The 22,926-nt window shown below is 46.5% G+C and overlaps 1 protein-coding gene across 1 annotated transcript in view; it reads left to right on the forward strand.

Moving 5' to 3' along the window:
- The window catches only part of LOC8053888 (sodium/hydrogen exchanger 2), a 657,649-nt gene that overhangs the window by 489,356 nt on the left and 145,367 nt on the right, over nt 1-22,926 (forward strand). Inside the window, exons 6-7 of the mRNA XM_040205731.3 lie at nt 6,396-6,437; nt 13,838-13,903. Coding sequence (XP_040061665.1) covers nt 6,396-6,437; nt 13,838-13,903 — 108 coding nt within the window. The remainder of the gene's footprint in view (nt 1-6,395; nt 6,438-13,837; nt 13,904-22,926) is intronic.

Genomic DNA, 22,926 nt, shown 5'->3' on the forward strand with positions numbered 1-22,926 from the left:
CTCACCTGACGGAGGAACAAGCTCGATCCCTCCGAACGTTACTTCATGACTTTCGACACGTTATTGCAACCTCCTCCAACGACTGGGGTTGCACTTCTTTGCTTGAGCATTCAATTGATACAGGAATGTCTCACCCCATTCATCAGCATCCTCGTCGAGTTGCCCCGTCAGAACGACAGATCATCAACGAACAAGTGCACAAAATGCTCGAGCAAGACGTCATAGCACCATCTGATAGCCCGTGGTCATCACCGGTAGTTCTAGTTCCCAAAAAAGACGGACCTATTCGGTTTTGTGTCGACTACAGGAAACTCAACAGTGTCACTAAACAAGATGTCTACCCACTACCCCGGTTAGAGGACGCCTTAGATCTTCTCGCGAACGCAAAATTTTTTACCCCCCTTGATTTGATTTCCGGGTACTGGCAAGTCCCCATAAAACCCGAGGATGTAGAGAAAACCGCTTTCGTAACACCTGACTGCATATTCCAATTCAATCGGTTACCATTCGGACTCACCAGTGCTCCAGCCACATTCCAACGGCTAATGGATAAAGTGCTCGGTCATCTCAAATGGACAATGGCCCTGGTCTACCTCGACGATATCATCATTTATGCCCCTACATTCGATGAGCATCAGCGCCGACTTCGTCTTGTACTGCAGGCTCTATCTGATGCTGGACTTAAACTGAAGGCTAAGAAGTATTTTTTTTCGGCTTTGGACAAGTTCACATATTTGGGACACTCGATCACTTGGGAAGGCATCCTCCCCGATCCTGAGAAAGTGCGATCCATTGCAGAATATCAAGCTCCGACAACGATCAAAGAGCTAAGAAGCTTTATAGGATTCGCGTCCTACTTTCGGCGTTTCATAAAAGATTTGCGAGACGCACACGACCATCCTTCTACGGAAAACAATCACCTGGACCTGGGGGAAGGCTCAAATTCAGGCATTTGCAGACATCAAGCATGCCTTGCTAAACCCTCCCGTTCTAGCACACTTCAACGAGACTCATGAGACAATACTGCACACCGATGCCAGCGGTGATGGTCTAGGGGCAGTACTTCTCCAAAAGGATTCATCCGGCATCGAAAGGGTATTGGCCTTTGCTAGTCGACATTTTGACGATTGTGAGAGTAGGCGACATTCCTCTGAACTGGAATGTCTCGCCGTGGTCTGGGCCGTCAGCAAGTTTCGTCCATATCTCTATGGTCGTCATTTTACGGTAGTGACGGACAATGCCGCTTTGCAATGGTTTCAATCCAAGCAGGACCTGACGCCAAAGCTTGCAAGGTGGGCACTCCAGCTGCAGGAATACAACTTCTCAATTCGTCATCGCAGTGGATCATCTCACCAAGATGCGGACTTTCTTTCGCGCCACCCTGTGGGAATTTCCGCTATTCAAGACTTGTACACAGCAGAGGCAAACGATGCTGAGCTAGCTAATATACGCTCGATCCTCCAACAAAGTTCTAATGAGAGACGGAATGAAACACGACGACGATTACCGGGCCTGTTGCGAGCATACAGGATTGTCGATAATATCCTGTGCCACGTAAAAAAACGACAATCAGCAGGCACCGTCTGGCTCCCAGTTGTACCTGTGAGCTTGCGGCTGGCAATACTTCAAGCATGCCATGACGCTCCAAGTGCAGGCCATCTTGGGCGAGAAAAAACCTAGACTAAGGTCGCCGCACGCTTTTGGTGGCGCGGCCTACGTCAAGACGTCGTTCGGCACGTTCAGACACGCGGACACTGCCAGTTCCGGAAGACATCTACTACTAAGTGGGACGTACCCCGTTGCCCAGTCACACCTCCAGAACATCCGTTTGAGCTAATTAGAAATGACTTTCTCGGACCTTTTCCGAAATCCCGGAGCGGAAATTGTTATGTCATAGTCGCAGTTGACTACTTAACCAAATGGGTAGAGGCCCTAGCGGTGCCAGATGCTACCGCAGATTTCCTAGAGGAGTTTATTGATGTCAACATTGTTCTGAGATATGGCCCGCCACGCGCAATAATTTCAGACCGTGGTACACCGTTCATGTCTCACTATTTTAGAAACTGTCTGGCGAGACATGGCATACGACATTCTCCGACATCCGTGTACCATCCTCAAACGAGCGGTCTAGTTGAGAGGAACAACCGTACACTTACAGATATCTTGTCTGCCTATGTAAACTCCAATCATATTAATTGGGATAACTTTGTCCTACACGCCATGTTCGCACTGAACACATCACAGCAAGAAACCACAAAAGAAGTACCGTTCAGACTCTTATACGGTCGTGACGTGACGCTGTTTATTAAGACAAGACTTGGGGTGAATGGGACACAACGTTGCAGGGACACTCAACGTGCTTCTCTTGATGAAATACGTAGACAGGCACGGGACGCCATTCGGCGAAGTCAGGAAGAGACTGGCAATGTGTCAGAGGCCGGTATCCATAATGTGCACGAGTTTCAAATTGGAGATAAAGTCCTGGCGAGACGGACCTTGCAGTCTGTTGGGAGAGCTGCTAAGTTTCTTCCCCGATACCGAGGGCCTTATCGAATCTTGGAACGGAGAGGGCCTGTCACCTACTACCTCGAGGACCTCACTGATGGACGACCTCCCGGCACACACCGCTGCTTTCCTGAGCACGTATCGCATCTCAAGCTATACATCCCACGAGCGCGCCAAGTCCAAGTTCCGTAAAAACTGTGGACATCTTTTGCAGATACAAAATGACCACTTTTGTTTTGTTTCTTCAGTGGGACGGGGGAGAGTGCTACGATAAGAAAGGGAAAGAAGAGGAAGACGACTGGAACTGAGAACGGGACGGCTCGACTGAGTGACTGAGGAGATATATCGTTACAATATGTACAATGAACATGGTGGCGGGAGGCCGAAGGCGTGGATATATATATATATATACCGGGTGTGTTTCATTTTAATTTTAGACTGACAGGGTAATTGATATCCGTTGAATGTGCTTGTTCTTTGATTGAATGCCTTTGTATTTTATTTTGTTCCCTCTGACTGCTGCAGAATGTCACTGGGGCTGAGAGCTTGTCAAGCCGTCTGTCGCGGCTTTTATTCACGGGCCCCATCATTACCTGTAATGGGAAATGAAAATAAAGCTTATTATTATTATTATTATTATTATTATTACTATTATTATTATTATTATATTCAAATTAATAATTGATTATAGTATTATTTATATGAGGTGGAGGGGAGGGTACGGAGAACCCTCCTCGTCCTCCTCCGGTTACGCCGACGCCGCAAAATACGGGAACGAGCGCCTAAGAGCTGCGCTCTGAAAACAAATGTTTTCTGCAAATATATATATATATATTTTTTTTCATTGTGCGATATTGAATGTTTGTGAACTCACTTTTCGAAACAAACTGTCAATGGTAGTTTCTGCATGTCGCTGAGAGATGTCCTATTTTCAGTTATCCAGTTGTTCGCCACTGTAAGTGCTCGATGGAGGCTTCGTGGGAACTTAACGACATGAGAGCGCTGGCAAAGAAATGTAAAGCCTCAAAAAATTTCAGAGGCCGGAGCCAACTTCTTCGCGGGCATGCGCAAGCGACTCGAGGGTCTGAATTTGTGCAGCTATTTTCAACCTGTCAGTCGCCATGCGATATGCCCGCGTGAAGGTTTTTTTTCTTATTAAAATTTCTTAAGTGCTCCTGGTACTGTCAATCGAAAGTTCATGCCCGCTAAGGCTCTCAGTTGAAATGTCGTTCCATTTCTATATGAACCGAGTGTTTTTTTTGTTTTTTTGTTGTTTTTTTTTTACAGCGGAGGTGACAAGTGCTATATTGGAATTCTCGGTTTGAGCAAAGGAGTGCCAAGGCAGATCAGAGCGCCGCGATTATATTTTCCTCGTTCGTTTTTTTATGTATGAATGGTTTGGTTTACGGGGCCTCCAACCAAGTCTGTCCCATTCGGCGACGATTAATGAGTGTCTCGGTCGCCTTCAGCGGTAGATCGAATTTAGTGGTGGACGCAGTTTACGACATTCTCCAAAATGTCCTAGGCAAAGTGGGAAAAATCAGGAAGGTTTTTCTTCTGCGTTAATTATTCATTCGTTTATTTATTTAAGCCAGAGGCCTTTTAGGCCATGACATAGGGAGAAACAAAAATCAATACCCAGAAACTCGTATTGTCATTAGCATCGGACTCTGCCATGATAAATTTTTCCAGGCCACGTTACGGTATCTGACTTCCTATAGTATAAGCGAAGCGGGTCGTCGCAACTCAACCGACCGACGCTTAGATTCAGAAAATGTTAGATATCATTATTAGTGCGGAACTCGGAAGTGGCCTGTTCTTTGGGTCTAGGCATAGTCTCTGGGACTCCCTTTGCTATTCTATGCAGCGCTTTGAACCTCTCACGTGACTACGCACCCCACGCGTCACTGTTGATCGCTGCGTTTCTCCCTAAAGTTCACGTGACGCTCATGTGGCACGGGATTGGCTGGGATGGCTCGCAGCATCCGCTGCGATACATCGTAAGGTGAAGCTCCGAGTATGGCTGCTTCGGAGGATCGAGGAGATCGGCTTTCCGCGTAAAATGAACGACCTACGCTAAAAATCAGATAAAGAAAACCGGCCCGATCTGCTCCTCTCTCGATCCCAGAGACGTTTAGTCGCTGCGATCTGTGGCGGGTCCGCACGATCGAATAACGAAGCTGAGAGAAATTCTTGACTTTGAAGTATAATTCTCAGCGCTAAAACTCGCGAACGTTCCTCTTCTTCGGTATTCCCTGGCGACAGCGCATTTTCGGACCAATCCTGTGTCCAGGATTGATCCGGGGATCAGAGAGAGTGACTCGAAAGATCTCCGTAGCACGAAGGGCTCCGATATACTTTTTTAGAGTATGTAGCTGGTCGATACTCTAAGCCCTCACACTCACAAGATTCTTCTTTTTTTTTTTTTTTTAAGGCGCGTAAGACAGGGGGAGTGGGAAGACACTAATTGGTAAATAAGTACATCTGTGAAAAATAAATAACAGAACAAAATTGCAAATAACCGCACGAAGTACTTTGTGCGGTACAATAGCATTTTTGATTTCTCTGTAGTCCGGCGATTGACAGCGGAAGTAATTGCGTTGTTAAAATCTGTGCTTTAGGAGCCTTCTATTTGGTAGAATAGATATGTGCGAGATATGTGCCACATCACTGGCGCGGTTGTCTGAGAGTCGCCGGCTGTGAGAAGAGAGAGTGTTACGGCGGCGGAGATATCATTCTCTTCCCACGGTCACGTTGATTTTTAACGCAAACGCCGCCGGATTATACTGAAAAGGAACAATAAGAACTACTGCTTTAAAATAACAGGACCACAATCAACGCGAGAAAATCACGTACCCCCCAGCCCGCTCTTCCGTGCGCCCGCGGAGCTCGATTTCCCAAAATCCGCAGTCGCGGAAGCGATGCCCACCAGCGCGCGGCCCTCAAAGCCGGCGGCTAGAGCGCGCTGAGGGCGTCCAGAGCTCGCGGCGTCCACCGCAGAGTCCGAGCACGCCAAGAACGGGCGCAGCGAGCAAAGGAAGTAGCGAGCGGTCCGGCGAAAAAAAAGCACCAAACAAGCGAGCGCCGCACAAGGTGCAGGCGAGGTGTGGGGAAAAGAGTTCCTCGCCACAGCTGCGAAGAACGACGGAGAAGGGCAGAACATTATTTTCCTGCGATCATGTGGGTTTCTTGCATTTGAACATCGTCATTTTCGCCGGAAAGGACACTAACAGCCACCACTGTAAAGTTCAGGTTAACGGGTTGATTAACGCTTTCCTGAAAAGAAGGTCACTTCCAGCAATGGAAGCAAGTCCGCTGCATTGCTCGATGCCCAGACCGTCATCCATAATGCATAATAGAAAAGCTGAGTCAACTTCGTCGATCAGGTTATTAAAAAAAGAGTGCTTCGCGTTAGCACAGGGGAACGTGCTCACGATGAGCTTCAGTTTGCATTTGAGGGATCTGAGCGACACCAATCACGTTCGGGAAAATCGCGTTATAACATATGGTTATATGCCGCAGTTGTAAATTCCTAGGAAATATTATTAAGCTTTCGCATGTTCATTTTTCTTCTGGATTGTGAATATTGTTTTATATTTATATATAGAACTCAATTTAACGAGCGTTAGCCACTAAAACGAAAAGCTACACTGCTCCTGCTGCTTCCCAGGCCGACAGGTTGTTAGTGTGAAGTTAAGCACCAACAGCGCCGAAGAAAAACGAGCAAATACGCTTGACACGAAATAACGAGCGCCAGGCAACAAATAAAGCTGCATAAAGGGGCAAAAAAAAGTTGGTGTAGACGCTAACGATGTCTGCATCCACTGGCATTACAAGTCGTTTATCATCCTTTTTTATTTTTTCTCCCTCTTTCTTTCTGTCTATTGCAGCATGCTGATCCTGCTGGGAACCCTCGTGGGCGGCATCTCGCAGTAAGTTGTCTCCATCAGTAAACAGTAATCGTGTTGTGTGTTTGTTTAGACGGTTAGTCAGCCCCAGCGGGCGTCTGGTGTCTGCGCTGTAGATGAGACATTAAGCCATTACAGTACGACTGCTAGCCTGGGGTGTTTAACGTGCATCACGCCGTAGTGATACACGACCTCACACCGTTAAGACGCTGATCCAGATCGAAGCGATCTGGTGGTGGTGAATTGAGCCCTCGCTCCACGCCATCGAAGCTGCAGCGCGTTCAAACGCTCGACCACCGATCACCCCGTAATTTTTGTTGGGTGTATACGTTTATACGGCGGGAAGTCAGCCAACTCCAGCGGGTGTCGGGTATCTCCGCTGCTGACGAGAAATTCAGCCCGGGGATCTAATACGGACACTGGGCGAAAAAGTCGACGAGAAATTCGGCGGCCGTGATTGCCCGACGCCGCTCTTGACATTGGCGCCGGCCAATCACGGCAGTAGAATTTTTTTTGCCAACTTTTCCCCTAAAGTGTTCATATTAGAGCCCCAGTGCAGTACCACCTCTAGCCTGCAGGGGGGTCTTTAACCCGTATTATGCGGTAGTGGCACACGACCGCATGTCGGTATACGATGCTGGTTCAGATCGAAACGGGCAGGGGTGGGTATTGAACTCGGGAACTCCTAAGTTCTGTAGCGGTTCTCATTATGCATGGAATCTCCCAGGTGCAAGATGGCCCAGAAACAAGCACGTGGGCCAATCGATTTGCGATGGCATCGACCGCACGTTTCGATCGAACGGCAAATCGATTTAGAAGACGCGCTCATCTCATAGCGAGGCTATATGCACGTATCGCTGTAAATGCACGCGCGTGCACCGCTTCAAATGGGTTCTTGAGTGCACGCGCATCTGCTACCTTCTGCTCGTTTGGCGGTTTGCGATGAACCTTTTGAAAAAACCGTTTAGTAAGGTGTTATTCGGGGCTGCTTCGGACAAAAAGGGTTGCGTTGTCTACGCGCAGAGGCGTTTCTGAGGACTGTCCATGCGAATTAGTTTGTCCCCGTTGGTAATGGTCCCATCGGTACACGCTCTAAGATATCTGCAGCGTCTACACGCTCACAAAAGAACTTGGGGGAGTCAGTCGTATAGCAAGAGCAATACGTGGATGGAGTTCGGCGAATCACCAAACTACGATTACGTTTAGACCTAAATAAGAACAGTTCGCGCTGTTGCGCTGGGCGTGACGTTTCACGGCGATCAATGCCGCAGCGCAGACTGATTTTAGATCTAAACATATAATTCATCATCGTCGTTCGTCGTGTTTCCTCCATAGATTACCGCGATTGACTATCTTTTATGCTTTGCCAGAAAGTGTACGCTCAGATTTATTGGAGTATATAGATGCGTGCGAATAGCGGTCACGATAAAATAGCACTCCGTCATTCATAGTCGTCGAGTGCGAAAGAAAAATATTTCGAACCGGAGACGACGGACGAAAAAGTGACTACACGCGCAACAGGTCTGAAATTATGTGTCACTTAAAGCAGCTCACCTCCTTACTTACTTTGCTTGCTGAGCAAGGACAGGCGAACCTGACCTCATCGTGTGCGACTGCCTCGTAGAATCTACTAACGAATTCAGAATTGTGGCAATTCAAATGTACACGACATTTAAAAATGTATTTTTATTACACGAAAGAAGAATGGAACGCCAAAATTAAAGACCCTCCCAATCAGCGTCACCCTCACTATTAGCACGAGACTACCAGTGTTTCACAACTTAAAGTGGTCCAACTGAGAAGTCGAAAGCGAGTTACAGAAGCTTTCAATACGAAAATGAAGACGAATAGCTCGTGCTGGTAAAAATGGACGGCACTTTCTTGCTAAATATTTTTGAAACGCAATGATATTTGTGGATGCTATCCCAACCGTCAATGTGATATTCGGTTGAAGACTGAGCTTGTTGCGACGCGTTCGCTTATTTGTGCCGAGTAAACCAAAAATCACAGTTTGGCTTCGCTTAAAGGCCCTGTGCTATTTGCACGTCTCTCAGCCGATCCGTCTTGTGCGGAGACTGTTCCCTACGGGTCTCTATATTAGGGAAGTGAAGCTCCGCTTCTCTTTCGGTATTATTGTGGGTGTAACGTGTCGCGGCACTAGGCCCGTCACAATACATTCGGGGTGCTTATTTTCAGTTATGATCCGGTTCGCAGAAACTAGCGCTGGGTGTCGATTAAAAATCTTAGAAATAACGGAGTAGGTACAAGCCAGCTGGTGAACTTTCGACATTTTGAATACCCGAGACTACGAGACTAGGAAAAAAAAAGCTATCAATACACACGGACGGGTGTGTGTGCGTGTGTGTGTGCGTGTGTGTGTGTGTTTTAATTGTCCACTTTTTTTGTTTTGTTCCCATCATCTTGGGTGTTCAAATGTTAAACATTTTAGCGCAATTGATCTCTACCCTTTAGTCGATTAATAAATCAATTAATTCGTTTTGTTCACATTTAGGGATAGAACCTGAAAAATGTCAAAACTTTATACGCTTTTCGTTTACTATTTCTTGCTATGCCACCGTGCAATTTGCCGCCTCTTTTCAAACTTGACGGCATACCGCCTACACACACACAAAAACAAACACGAGCAAACCATTTTAAAAATGAGATATTTATGATTAGGGAATGCTGAAGTGTTGTACCGTGTAATACAACAAGTGCTGCCTCCTAAAATGCATGAATGCACACAAGTAGTAAAACCAGCACTCCTACTCTCTCCCTCAACCGATTAACGGGTGATGTATTGCGATTAAAGCATTAACAGAATAATCGGAAGGTATGGTTTATCAGTATCACATCGCTGCAGAATAACTGTGTGTACTATCGCGTTCAGTATGATTTGAAACTGTCCTTCAGTGATTATTTAGCGTGTAATTGCCAGGTTTTTAGAGAGCGGTGTTTTGAACTTGGAATATAATGCAAATTTAACTTAGATCACACTGCTTGATGGGACCGCAGACGCTAAAAAAACAACAGACGGTGTGTTTCGGCTCAGTTTGTACGCGGGGGTACTTGAATGGTTCATGCTTGCTTATCACAGCTAACAATCCTGTGATCATAATGATCTATTTTTAATGCTAAATAATTAACTATTCCATGGAGCGAAAGTGGCAACGTCTAAAACCGCAAAAAAAACCAAAAAACTTTCAGTCTTTTCAGTCTGGTGAAGAAAGAGTAGCGGAGCTGTACTATGTGCCGCCATCTATGAGCGACGGCGACAAGCTGACAACCGGCAAGTCGATTGTCTGGTTGCCGCCGTCGCTCATAGATGGCAGTAGCTGTCCAGAGGGTTGTATCGAGATTTATTTGTCCACGGACAGGAAACTGGGAAACTATATTCCGTTTCACCTGATGTTGTACCGAAGCGAAGGCTAGAAGCGTGAGCTCACAGCGTTGGCAGCTGCCCTTAATGCACGAGAGCCTGTGCCGCCGAGATGTGCCCCCGAGCAAGGAGCTTGCGCTTGTAGCCTTTCCTGCGGTACATCAAAAGGTGAAACAGAGTATAGCCCTTAACAGCTCCGCTTAAAAAAAAAAACGGAATAAATGCCCATTCTTTTATTGGCTGAACAAAACGGCTCCTATAGATGGCTATAGGAAGCATTCACTGGCGGCCATAGCTGTGTGCGCGACTGCTGAGCGCGTGCTGATGGCGAGCTTCCACAGTTCTTTTGTAACGTGCAGTCCGCACCCTCAAGATTGCTGGTCTTAGCAGCCTATTAATGTGGGCTCGTTCTGAGCATGCGCTCTCGACATCACCCACAAATATGGCACCCAGTGAATACTCCTTATTGGCGGCTGCTGCACGAGAGCGCGCACTCGGCCGCCGCTCTTGTGGCAGGCGTTGCAGGAAGGGGGGCTGCGGGTGGTTCACGAGAGCACGCGCTCGGCAACCTCGGCAGTAGCGCAACGTGGCCGTCCACGCCAGTACACCGCAGACGAAAAGTGAGCGGAAGAACGACATTCATGCTTTCCCATTCACAACTCACAAGAAGTGCTCAGCTGTCCCCGAATTTTTTTTTTCTTATTGTTTCCGTTTAAAGGGGAGCTGTATTTGAAAGGACATTAACCTTAAAGCAATGTGTAGCTTCCGCTTTAATACTGACATCAGGTATTAAACAAAATCTCGACAAAGAAACCTCCACAGGTTGCTGAAAAATAATGAATAAATATAACGGGCGATATTAAAGGAAGGCAGAAGATGTGCTCGGTCATTTATGCTTCCTATGTCACAACGTCCTAAAAATAATAAAACAGAATTATCGGTTTTTTCCACTACTTTCTCTCCTCGACGGCAGGAATCGTTTCTTGGGCGTAGGGTAACGGCGTAGTTTCCGACACCGTGTGCGGCAGCCCCACAAAATTCATCTTAAATTCACGTTTTGCTTTCTCACTTCTTGAAACGAAAATTCATAAAAACGCTTTACCGATCTCTTTCCCTCTCTCTTTCTACGAATATTACGCTAACATATGTTGCCATGTCAGAACAAAAAGAACATTTAAGGGGCGATGCAACAATTTTTGTACCGCAAATACCACTTAAAACGGATCCCTGACGTTAATGACCTATGAAACACACGTTCGTTTTTCACCCCACGCCAATAGAAGTTCCAGAAAAAATTAAAGAAAAACGAGCAGCGTTCGCCCCCTCAACTCTCTGCCTCAACTCACAGCCAGAACAAGCGGCCACGTCATCTGGAGCCGATTATATGCCGCCAATATTGATCATAGCCACGCGCTGGGGTAGGCAAAGCACAGGACACGCGCTGAGTTCCAGACATTGTTATGGCTCGGCTATTGTCGTCGTTGCAGCGATTGGACACGGGCCACTACCCGAATGCATGTCGAGGCATCGATTGTCACGAGCCCATATCGAATGTGTACGCAGTCTTCGCGTCCACTGTGTGAGCTGCATTTGAATATCGTCACCGCAAAACTCGATGACGCATTCCCGGGGATCGTACTTTTGCCATTGTCCGCACAGCTCCGTCATCAAATTTCGCGAAGGAGCAAAAGGCGGCTTTGGAAGGAGAGACTGAAAGAAAAGCTCCGCTTTCATCCTTTGAATTCCACCGCGACGAAGACGCTTCTTGGTCAGTGGTGTTGCGTTCGATTAGTCTTGGGTCCCACTAGTGCCAGGAAGCTGGTGTAAAGTAAGAAATATTCCTACCCAATGTCGTTCCACAGCCCCTTTAAGCGAGATCAAAATCAAGATTACAAATTTCCCTCGAGCTTTTTTTCTTTTTTTGTCGGAAGTTTTACAACATACACTAAAAATTCCCAAACACACGCGAAATATGTCGTCAGAATGCATTTTCAACGCGCTTTTTTTTTTAATATACTTTTACGAAGCTGCCGAAGTGCAAATAGTTTTCATTTAGATATTTCTTTTAAATACTCAGTATCAATAATGTAAACAAGCGGTTCTTTATCCAGTATTGTGACATCACTATAACTGTTTATGATAAAGTCTGATAGGGAGAGGGTAGAGGGCTTTGTGAAAGGAGCTGGTCCTAGTTTCTTAACCTGGAACCGACTATAGTTTAGGATTGCGTAAACAATCCTCATTGTGGTTTTTGTCCTCTTCTCTTCTTTTATAAATATTTTCACGGCTACGAGACGTTCTTTGACAGGATTACAAAATCAAGTTAAACACCGAATCATACATACGAGTATTTTTTATATGACTCTCAAACAAGGTCGCACATTGAACACATTGCCGAGTCACAACAATCTCATCAATTTGTTGCGAGTCCTGGGTTGATGCATTAGAGTTTCAGCTATTACACGCGCACGCTTTTATCCCATCGAATTACTGGTGCCCGCCAGCTTCCACTTAGACAAGTGGCAACGCCATGCTATTTCACCTCAAACGTTAGCCGCGTTTGGTGCGACTCGGGAGCCGCTCACTTGATCGAATGACGTTTTAGCGAACGCCCACGTTTCATCGAATGACACTTTAGCGAACAGTCGGACGCCGCGAAGCGGCGTTTTCGGGTGGGCCAAGTGGGTTCAGATTTTTGTAATGAGCCGCCGCAGACTGTCGCCGCGAAACGGCGAAAGCGCAGCGCGGCGGATGCGTTAACGCGTGCCCCCGTTATTCACTAAAACGTAGATTCGCTCAAATGCTGTTCGCTAAAACGTCATTCGCTCATGTGACATGGACCCGTGCGACCCAGTCGTTTGTCTTATAAAGAGTGCAGCGTCGTCTTGTGGATGTCATACACGATAGACGGATTGGGAGGCGTGTTTATTTTGACCTCGAAACGCTTCTTTACTTGTTTGACCTGGTACCTTAGTGCGATAGGAGGCAGATGAGAGACGCGTGTTTCTTGTATGAAGTAGTAAATATCATCATAGACGGATCTCACCAGCCAGTTTGACTACAGTCTGGTTCAGACAGTTGTGTTTGACTGCGTTTGACTGGGTTTGACTGCGTTGCGGCTGGGAAAAACCAGGACATTCCTGTTGCTTATATCGCGTGCTAAGATGATTCCTTGAATTGGATTCCGCGCTTCATACGAAGCACAGATGTGCCGGTGACTCGCTTTCGGTTCTCGACGCAACGCAGTCAAACGCACTCAAACGCAAGTGTCTGAACCGGCACCGCCTCCGCAATGCCTGGATGGTGAACTTTAGGCTCTCTGCACTTGCGACAGTCTCGCAGAAGCTCTGCGCGTGTAGAGCACGAGACGGCACAGTCCCTCGCAAGCACGGCAGCCTGCCTCCTTTGAACTAAAGTTATGGCGGCGTCACGCACGCGCCGAACGCTTAGTGAGACTGGTCTATTGATGCACCGTCGCTTCTTAGTGGCAGTTTATTTTCTGTTCCAAGCAATCACGTCAGAGCTTTCTCTTTGCTTTACTCAGTGAATGTAAATTTTGGATCACCTATGACACACATGCAATTTTCCTTTACCCGCGAAAAAAAAACGACCTAAATTCGTTGCTTCCTTAGTTTCCACTTTTTCCTTGTTGGTGTCTTTGTTTTGTTCTTCCTGTCGCTTTGTTTGTAAAGTGCACACTAATAAGGCGAAAGCTGTTTGTGGCGCACTCTGAGCGGAACAAATAAATATGTCAGCTTAATTCCTAATGCCGCATTCACTGTTTCCTTTTTGGATTAGAACCTAATCCTTCGTACAAATACCGTCGACAAAATATAGAATTCGTTTCCCAAAATAATTCTAAGCTGACACAGAAACAACACTATACAAAACTGGCGCAAGCAAAAAAGAAGCATACAAAAAGCAGCGACACCCGAAGTACTCTCCCTTAATGACAAATTTTGCTGCAGTCGCATCTCAAATCAGAAATAAAAAAAAAAAAAAACAGATCCTAATTGCGCCTTCTTTTTGTGTGTGTGTGTTACAGCTTCACGGACTCGGACTACGTGCCCACCTTCTCGCCGGACACTTTTTTTCTCTTTCTGCTTCCACCGTGAGTACGGGGATTTTGTTACACCTCGAGTTTCCCTTTAAGCTTAGACTGTCGCGTTTCAGTGTGACTGAGTGCTCTGCGCTTGCATGTAACCGTCTACGACGAGAGGCTAGTGCTGCCAGCTATCGGGTAGCCCTGGAAACCTCTTGGTCTGCGTCTATACTAGACTCAAGTTTTTGCGGACTTTTGCGAGGTCAATTATGCGCACTTGTGGTCGCGAATAACAGCGACAGAATTATTTGGAGCCCACCGCGAAAGGATGATCCGTAATATAGAAAATGTGTACGAGCATGTCGCGAGTCTTCCAGGACTGCTCGACGGATGGCGCTGTTGTGCCTGCGTGTTCTTTCTTCGTCAGTGATTACACGCGACAGTGTACTGGGGCTCACTCTGACCCAACTGTATGAACCAGCTTTTATACAGTTCTAATTAGTGCGAAGTTGTACCAGCAGTGCCGATGCCAGTTTTTGTCGCGTTGCACTGCGGTCGTTTTTTATTTAGCGGGTTTTAATGTGTTTAGCTGCGCGTTTGCACGCTTGTATATGAATGATATTACTTAAAAAAAAAAAAAAAAAAAAAAAAGATGGGAAGGTAACGAGTGTGTTTGTTGTCATGTTTTGCCTCAGTGTTCGTCAACATTTCCTAATTAAAAAAAAAACGTAAAAATACCGAAGTTGTTGCGCACTTCCGGTGGGTGTTCATTAGGACTCGTTCGGTCCCCACAACCGGAACGATTAAAGTTTTCAAATTTAAAATGAGTTTTGAGATATGGTGCGTACTCCGTTTTACGTTAGATCAAACCGCAGCCAACGCTATACGATCCAATAGGAAGCTAATCGGGCAACGCCAGAAGTGTTTGTCGTCACGGTGCTCGGATCGTCTTTGTGCGTTTGGCATTAGAGAGTTTTAGGGAAACGTTTTTGCACATCCGGTATACAGTGCGATGGGCCCTCCGGTACGCACTGCGCATGCGCGAGTCTTCTGCGGTAGCACATGCGCAGTTCGTGCCGGAAGGCCCGTCGAATACCTCATCGGATGTACAAAAACGGTTGCCTAAAGCTCTCTATTACGTAATATGCATATCTCACAACAATAACAAAAAAGAAAAAGAAAAGCGCAGGATTACGGCGCAATCAATCTGCTTGATTGGCTCCATTGGATGCAGTATATCGGCGGCTGCGCTGTCATCGCTTTACAGTTCGCTGCGGCGGGCCCCCGAGGTTTCGTACTCGAGTAGAAACGTCGTACGTCCGCTTCTGTTCCTTCGTTCTTCACGCTTAGACTTGCGACGTGAAACCTGTCTGTGTGAACGATAGGGTTTATACGATAAATCTAGAGGTAAAGGACCACCATCTTCCCGCGCATTTAGCCTCTTCAGAAGAAGCCTTGGAGAGCCATGGACGCGGACATCGGGGATCCTGATGGGCCCATATGGCTCACGACACTTTAATATATGCGCACGGAAGCAGCAAAACATTGCTCGCATGGCCTGTACCTGTATTCTAGCTTTTCTTTCTTTTTTTCTTCTTTTTTTTGTTTGCAAGAAAACACCGGCATTGTAGAGAGAGAGAGAGAACAACTTTACTGAAAATGCCTGCAGAATCGGTTAGGCTCCCTCCACGCAGGGAGGACGAACTTTCACCGCGACGTGGCCACTACGTCAGTCTCGTGCGTTCTGCTCAGTCTTGTACACGTTACTAAAAAAAAGCAATCGATTACAATTACTATTACTCTTGGCAAAAAAGTATTCGATTAGATTACTTGGTTACTCGAAGGCAAAAGTAATTGGACATTACTTAAAGAAGTAATCATTACTTTTCCGATTACTTTATTGTGTGAAGAGACATCTTTAGCGCTCATAACAATGAACTACTTCCAACCTATATTTCGCATTTGCACAAGTATTGAACAAGAAAAACTGGCTCCCTCTTCATGGTCGTTGCACCTTCGCAATGCGGACACAAGGATGGAATTCGTTTGAAGACGTTTAATGATTTGGGCGTTCGCCAGTGTGTGTGTACGCGTGTATGTGGGGGGGGGGTAACCGGACAAAAGCTCACCGGACAAAAGCTCACCGGACAAAAGCTCACCGGACAAAAGCTCACCCGTTTTTTCACAGACCCGGACAAAAGCTCACCTCATTCTTTTTTTTTTTTTGCTACCCGGAGGCGATGGACATAGCACCATTTTTAGGAGAACTGGCATCCCATCCCATGGAAAGATGTCGATAGATAAGCCATAACAGGCAGAGAAGCAACGGTTTGGGACCAAAATTTAGGCCACTGAAACTGAGTGGAGCTGATAAGATAAAGCTTGCTTGACTCAAGGTACGCCGGAGCACCCTTGTTCCACGCCTGGAACTTCATGAGCCGAAGCTTTTGAACCCGAAGAGTGACCGAAGAAGCGAAGTCGCCCTTCTGTAACCTCGCTTTTCCTTTGTGCTTATGTCACGCTAAACGCGCATATGAAGGTTAGGCACGATGTTTCTTCATTACTAATGCATGAGGCTGATTGAATGCCTTCAGGAGAGTCAGGCGCTCGTTGCTACACAAGCCCGGGGAGGGGAACCCCCAGAGAAGCGGGTGCCAAAACCACTCTGCACCTGCAGAATCGTCTGAAAAAGGGGTTCCGGTACACCCAGATCTACCAAGACTGCTGCAGCTGGCAAGGGACTGCATTCACTTCTCACCAATCGATAATTAAACCTGTTTCTACTCTAATCAAATAGCCATGCGCCTGTCACATTTAATTTATCGTTGCATTTTAGTGTCGCACGCATGCACCAACATGAAATCTTCTCTTGGTGAGCTTTTGTCCGGGTCTGTGAAAAAATGGGTGAGCTTTTGTCCGGTGAGCTTTTGTCCGGTGAGCTTCTGTCCGGTGAGCTTTTGTCCGGTGAGCTTTTGTCCGGGATTCATGTGGGGGGGGGGGGGGGAAGGAGCGGAGGGGGTTCTAGATCTTGTTAAGCTTGAGCAAGGGTTGTCGCTCAAAGTTTGCGTCGCTCATTTTATTATTCACATGTGGATGAGCTCGCATGTTATACAAAAGAGCAGTTACAGCTCCAGGATTTGAAACGGATCATGTGTAGTATCCATTAGCGGAAGAGATCGCCCCGACCACTTCTCAACTCGAAACATTGCTTGTCACAGATACCACGTAGGGGAAATGGGGAAATATTTCGACTGCCTTTGTTATATTTTGCATCCGCTTTAGGCATTCTTCGGTTCTGGTTCTCCTACGGGCTGCGAGTAGGTACCCTAAGCAGGATTTTTTTATTTCTTGATTTCTGCGTGTGTGTGCGTGAGGGGGCTAGTTTGAACGAAGGACTCACAAAGCTACATTCTGCTTCCTCAAACTTCGCCCTGAATGGCCTTTGTCACGCACTGTGGCTTTCCTGGGGCTTCAAACTCCCAATCCCAGCTCAAAAAGAAAAAAAGAAAACAATAAAAAAAAACGGACTTTCCACAGAAACTGTACATAAATGAGATTGACATCGTTTCCTACAGCTCCGCACAAATCTTTCTTTTTTCCGTTCGAAAATTTTTTTTTTTTTTTATTTTTGTCATTTTATTAAAAAAAAAGGCGTGTGTGTGTGTATGTGTGTGGGGGGGGGGGGGGAGGGGACCCGTGGACAAATTGTAACGGTTACAAGTAATTTTTATTACTTCAAGAAGTAATCAGATTACTCTTGTGATTACTGCCTAATAAAAGTAATCAACTGATTACAAAATTACTCCAAAAATTAATCGATTACAAGTAATTTGATTACTTGTAATGCGTACGGTACAAGTCTGGCTTCTGCTCCTCGAGGTCTTGCTTCCTCGCTACTTCCGCGGGTCCGAGAGGGCCGCCGCCTCCTTCCTGGGGGTGCTGCTCCCGTTCTCCCCGGTTTCGCTCGGTCGCTGCCTCTCTAGAGCTGCCGAGACCCTTGATCGTAGCTCCTCGTTGCAGCCTCTAGCTGCGGCGGGATCGTCGTCTTCTCGCTCGCTTCTCGCGGATTTACGCTACAGTCCCAAAGGATGTGAGCCGCAGTAGCTCCCTCCTTCGCGCACAGTCTACACACGTCACTCGCGTACACACTCGGACAAAAAAAAAAAAAAAAAGAAAGCTGACACGCAATCGAACAACTTGTCGCGGTGAATACACGCCCAATCTATCGTCTGCTTTCATATTTCCCCGCTTCTCTGTCGCTCTCTTTCTCGTTCTTTCTCTCGGGACTACCGGTGTCAACGCTTGCGATTTTCTCCGTTCTGTCCTGTCTTTACCAACACCCCCCCCCCCCCCCCCCCCCCATTTTCATTTTCGCTCGTCATATTATTGTCAAATGTTATTGAATACAACAAAGTTTTACGCAAAGCATGAAAGCGTGACAAACGTTCAAGATTGCTTTGTGGTAAGAAAAGCTATAATTGATTTGTAATTAACATTCAAATCAGAATAAATGTTTACCTATAAGCAAAGCTGCTTTGTGATAACACAAATTATCAAAATTGATTTGTGATAACGAAGGTTATCCCACTTGCTTCGTGATAAACGTTCGTATCGCGATAAATTTTTACCCGGAAGCAAAACTGCTGTCTGATCAACGCTGAAATTTTTTTTTTTTTTTGGATGACTAAGTTTTTTACAGTTGCTTTGTGAGAAACGTTTACGTCGAGAGTATTTTTAGACCGAAGCAAAAATCGTTTTTGTGATAAAAGCTTAAAACTGCTTTGTAATAACGAAGGTTACCCGACTACATCTCCGTTCAACGTGCATATCTGTATAAATATTTACCGGCGAGTAAACTTGCTTCGTGAGAAACCAATTCCGGGTCAAGAGGTCCAACGAGTCAAAAGATCCAACCCGTCAAAAGATCCATTATTGGACGTTGTGACCCGTTGGACCTTTTGACTCGTTGGACCTCTTGACTCGCCGTGGATCTTTCGACTCGTTGGACCTCTTGACTCGTTGGACCTCCTGACCCACATTGGATCTTTTGACTCGTGTCTGACGAGTCAAAAGATCCGACGAGTTAAAAGATTCATTATTGGACCTTTTGACTCGTTGGACCTCTTGACTCTTTGCCCGATCACCAAGAAAGGGGAGGAAGGGTTTTAAAGAAAAGCAGGAAAGAAAGAAAAGCAAAACTACGATGAATGACAGCTTTCTGGTGGCAAGGAGGGGTGTGACGGTCACTGCACTGCAGCGGGGTGGGATCCCGCGTCTAATAACAAAGCAACAAAAAAGAGGGAGATGGCAGAAGATGATGCAGTGGCCTCGGGGATGGGAGGTTTTGGGATCCTGAATGGCTGGCTGTGTCGCGGCATTAGTGCGTTTTCCATTTCAATTGGCTAGTAACCAACGCTATTTCTTCGTCGGAAATGCTTGATTATCGGAAAAATTTCTAGAGAGTTGCTCCTGCTGTACGGTCGCGGGGACGAAGGTTGTTTCTTGAATTTAGAAACCAACGAACAGTTAGTCGATGACTTAATTACGAGGCGCGTATAACGCAGAATGAGCTGAACAAGCAAAACAGTTTTGGCATTGGATTTGGACAGCATAATGTTTGACAGTCATCCAGAGGGTCAACATGCCTTTCCGCGGTATATTGCCATTATGGCCAGTGCAGCATGACTGCTAACTGGCACCACGCTGTACGGAGAACCATCATCGGCGGGCGTTCGTGTAACAACTACTGCGTGGTACACATAAAGACCTAAGGCTATACTCCGTTTCACCCAACGATTGACCGCAGCCTACGCTAGAAGTCGAGCGCGTCATGGGACATCTCGCACCGCGCGACGCCGCGCCGGACCGGAAGGTCACGTGACACTGTCGGCGCAGGATCGGATGCGCTGGCTCGTTCAATCACATGCATGAGTCCGACCGTGTGCGCCTGCAACGGCTTGCGTCGTTAATCTCTTTTACGGGTTACTATGGCATCGAAGTTTGAAGCCGCTTACGGCCGCCACTGCTGCTGCGCGGCGTGGTCGTAAGAGGGGCTTAAATACTTCTTCCGTCAGACTTGGTCGTAGTCGGTCGCAAAACAGTGTGAACCAGCCTTTCAGGTGAAACAGTACAACCTCGTACGGGCCCTGGCTAAATTGCTCATTTACGGTTTAGCAATATGTCGCCTCTTAGATGGCTGACAAGCATTGCGATGTTTTAATATCCACGAACACCACTAAGATTTGTGTTGACTGCGTACGGTTCATCATCTTCATTTTCTGTCTGTCATTTTTCTTCTGTAATGAAAAAAATTCCAAACGGAGAATCTTCAAATGAAGTGTCCGAGAGAATAGATTCAGACCTCTAACACGCACGGCCGTCATTTTTTTTTTTTTTTTTTTTTTTTTATGGCGCTTACGTAATTATGTTTTTGCACAACTAAAAAAAAAAAATCGCACGAGTCATACATCACCTACAAGGTGCTCTTTAGCAAATATTTCTAGCGAGCGTGAACGCCACACAATCGCGTTTCAAAAACGTGCGAAGGGCGTCAACTTCCATGGCCGTGGTGGGGCCTTTTTTTGTAACGAACAGACAAAGTCGATCAAATCATTTTTTATTGAAAAATATACACGCACTCTGTGTCGGCCTTCTTGTACGAACTAGTTTGCAAACAGAAATACACCCTACCACAGCGTGTACTCTGCCCCCCCTAGCTCTGGCCCGTTTCCCTTCCGCAAAATGGGAAATGGTGAGGAGTTAAACGGCGCGTCAAATTTAAATGTCTTTAACTTTTTTTCTTTTTGTAACAAAAATTAAGGCACCTATACCTATTTTCACCCCAAGCAAAAAGCAAGCTTTGCGCATTATTCATACCCGGCGCGAAGTAGTTCTTACGAGATTCGATTGTCGGAGGAAAAAGCAATACTTTTGGCGTTTGGAACGTGTACGTCTTATGGTATATTCGGCTGGTCGCTTTTCAGCCTCTTGGAGCGCTCTGAAAAGCCGGTGTGCATTCGGCTGGTCGATGCCAGACGCTCCAAGTATATTTGTCGGGCTCTTTCGGAGCGCTCTCGAAGCTCCGAATCTCGCCGTCCTCCGAATCGGAGCGGTTTGAGGCGCTCTGGCATGGAAGTGGGGGCGCGCGAGAGATCTGGTTGCCGACCGGTCACGTGACTCCAGCCATTCCGCCATTTTGCTTTTGTGTCAGAAGCGGACGGCGAGAACGCAGCTACTCCGCAGAAAAAGGTCTGCGAAAAACAGCCGTCAGTCTCGACGCCGTCACCGTTGTGTTGTGCTCCCCGATTTGAGGTGAAATGTCGTTGAAACGAAGACGTTTAATGTTAGTGGTGGCACCGTCAGTGCTGCTGGCGAAGCTAGCAGACAGCGACAACACCAGGAGCTCAGACGACGACGACGACGAGGGCCGTGTTTACGAAGCGAAGTTTGCCGAGTTGTTTGACGAACCTTGTACGATGCCCAAGGTCAAGGCCTATGTTTCTATAGTGCGAACCTACTCAGACAAAGCGGTAAAAACAAAAGTACGAGAGTTTTCAAGCTGTAATGTTGTCTTTTTTTTTTTTTTATAGTTTCGCAGGAACTTCCGCTTGGCACGGCTGGCTTGCGATGTCCTTATCAGCGTCCGCGTTGACGGCTGCCATTTTTCAAGGATTGACGGATGGATGGATGACTGAATTAGCCCCGAGAGCGAACACAAGCGTCGCTGCGGTCGCCGCGCCCTGATTGGGTGAGGTGTACCGTGACGTCAGGGGGAGTACTCCGCTCCGCGATCTCGCATCGGCTCGCTTCCCAGCACCGGTTTCCTGGTTTGGCGTTGTGTGCCGCAAGCTCTTCGAGGAGCTGGACTTCGTTTACGCGGTGTACAAGACGTTGAGTTAGGCCGATATTGACGTGCTTCCATACATTTTATAAGCCTGCTCGTCCCTTTTACCTTTAAAATTGGGTTACAAATCCCGAAAGCTATCGGAGGAGGCAATTCCGCCGATGAACCTTCCCGCCCGTCCACACGACACAAGGCAATCTTGCGAGGGGTCAATGAAGCGGTGGCGCAAGTGTTTCAGACGCTGAAATTCTGTTCCTTGCCTGTTCATGATTTAGGACGATATTACATCTCGCTTTCAAGGCATTTGAAGTGGCATTTATATCATGGGCCTTTGAGTGGTCGGCAAATTAGCTCGCGACCCCGACTTTGCGCTTCCACTCTGCATGCGCTGGTTCACAGATGTTTTAAAGCCCCTGCGTCTGATGATCCTTGAAGTGCTCGCAGAACAGGGCTGTTTTACATAAATGTAGCTTCTTCGTGAATTAATTATACAGTTTATACACGTATGCAGGCATATTTCTTAGAAGATGCACAATTACTGAAAATTAGTTTGTATGGTAGCAGCAAAAACGGCCGAATTCCCCCAGTTGGCTGTATGAGATGTATTGAACTGCCCAAAATATGCACAGCAATAGTGCTGTAATTTGGAATGTTTATACTTTTTCCTGACATTCTTTATTCCAGCCTTGGGTATTAAAAAATACACGGCTTAGTCTGAATTGTCATTTCCAATTAAAACAGACTGCTACAGGTCCCCAAAAGCTTCCTCAGCCTTCAAACTCCCTACAGCTGGACTCACTGACAACAGAGCAAAACAGGAGTAAAAGCAAGCATTCGAACGTCTGTCCAGTTGTAGATGCAGCACTGGTAGCAGAAAATGTGGAACCTGTGAAGGGCGACAGTCTGCGTGAGAAAAGCTTCGGGTATTTTAGCTTCAGGACACTTCGATTTAAGTAAAATCTCAATTTTAGGGCTTAAGGGACTAATAACGAGCTAGACACCTTCGCTTACGTTTGTTATACATTACTTGACGGTTGATATAAACAAGTCCACAAATATCACCCGTGTAGTCCTTTGAAATACTATCCGAATCCAGCAAAGGTTAAATGCGAGCAATGTATATAATAAATGTTCCTTGTTTTTTTTTTTTTTTACTTTGCTCCTGCACTTGGGCTGTCTTACTTGTGATTCTCTACCCATGGCCCAGACTGTATTAAGCATGTTGCTCGAGGAGCATGCAGCTTTTCTG

The sequence above is a fragment of the Ixodes scapularis genome, unplaced genomic scaffold (assembly GCF_016920785.2).
Source record: "Ixodes scapularis isolate PalLabHiFi unplaced genomic scaffold, ASM1692078v2 PGA_scaffold1__304_contigs__length_218370807, whole genome shotgun sequence".
Taxonomy (NCBI): domain Eukaryota; kingdom Metazoa; phylum Arthropoda; class Arachnida; order Ixodida; family Ixodidae; genus Ixodes; species Ixodes scapularis.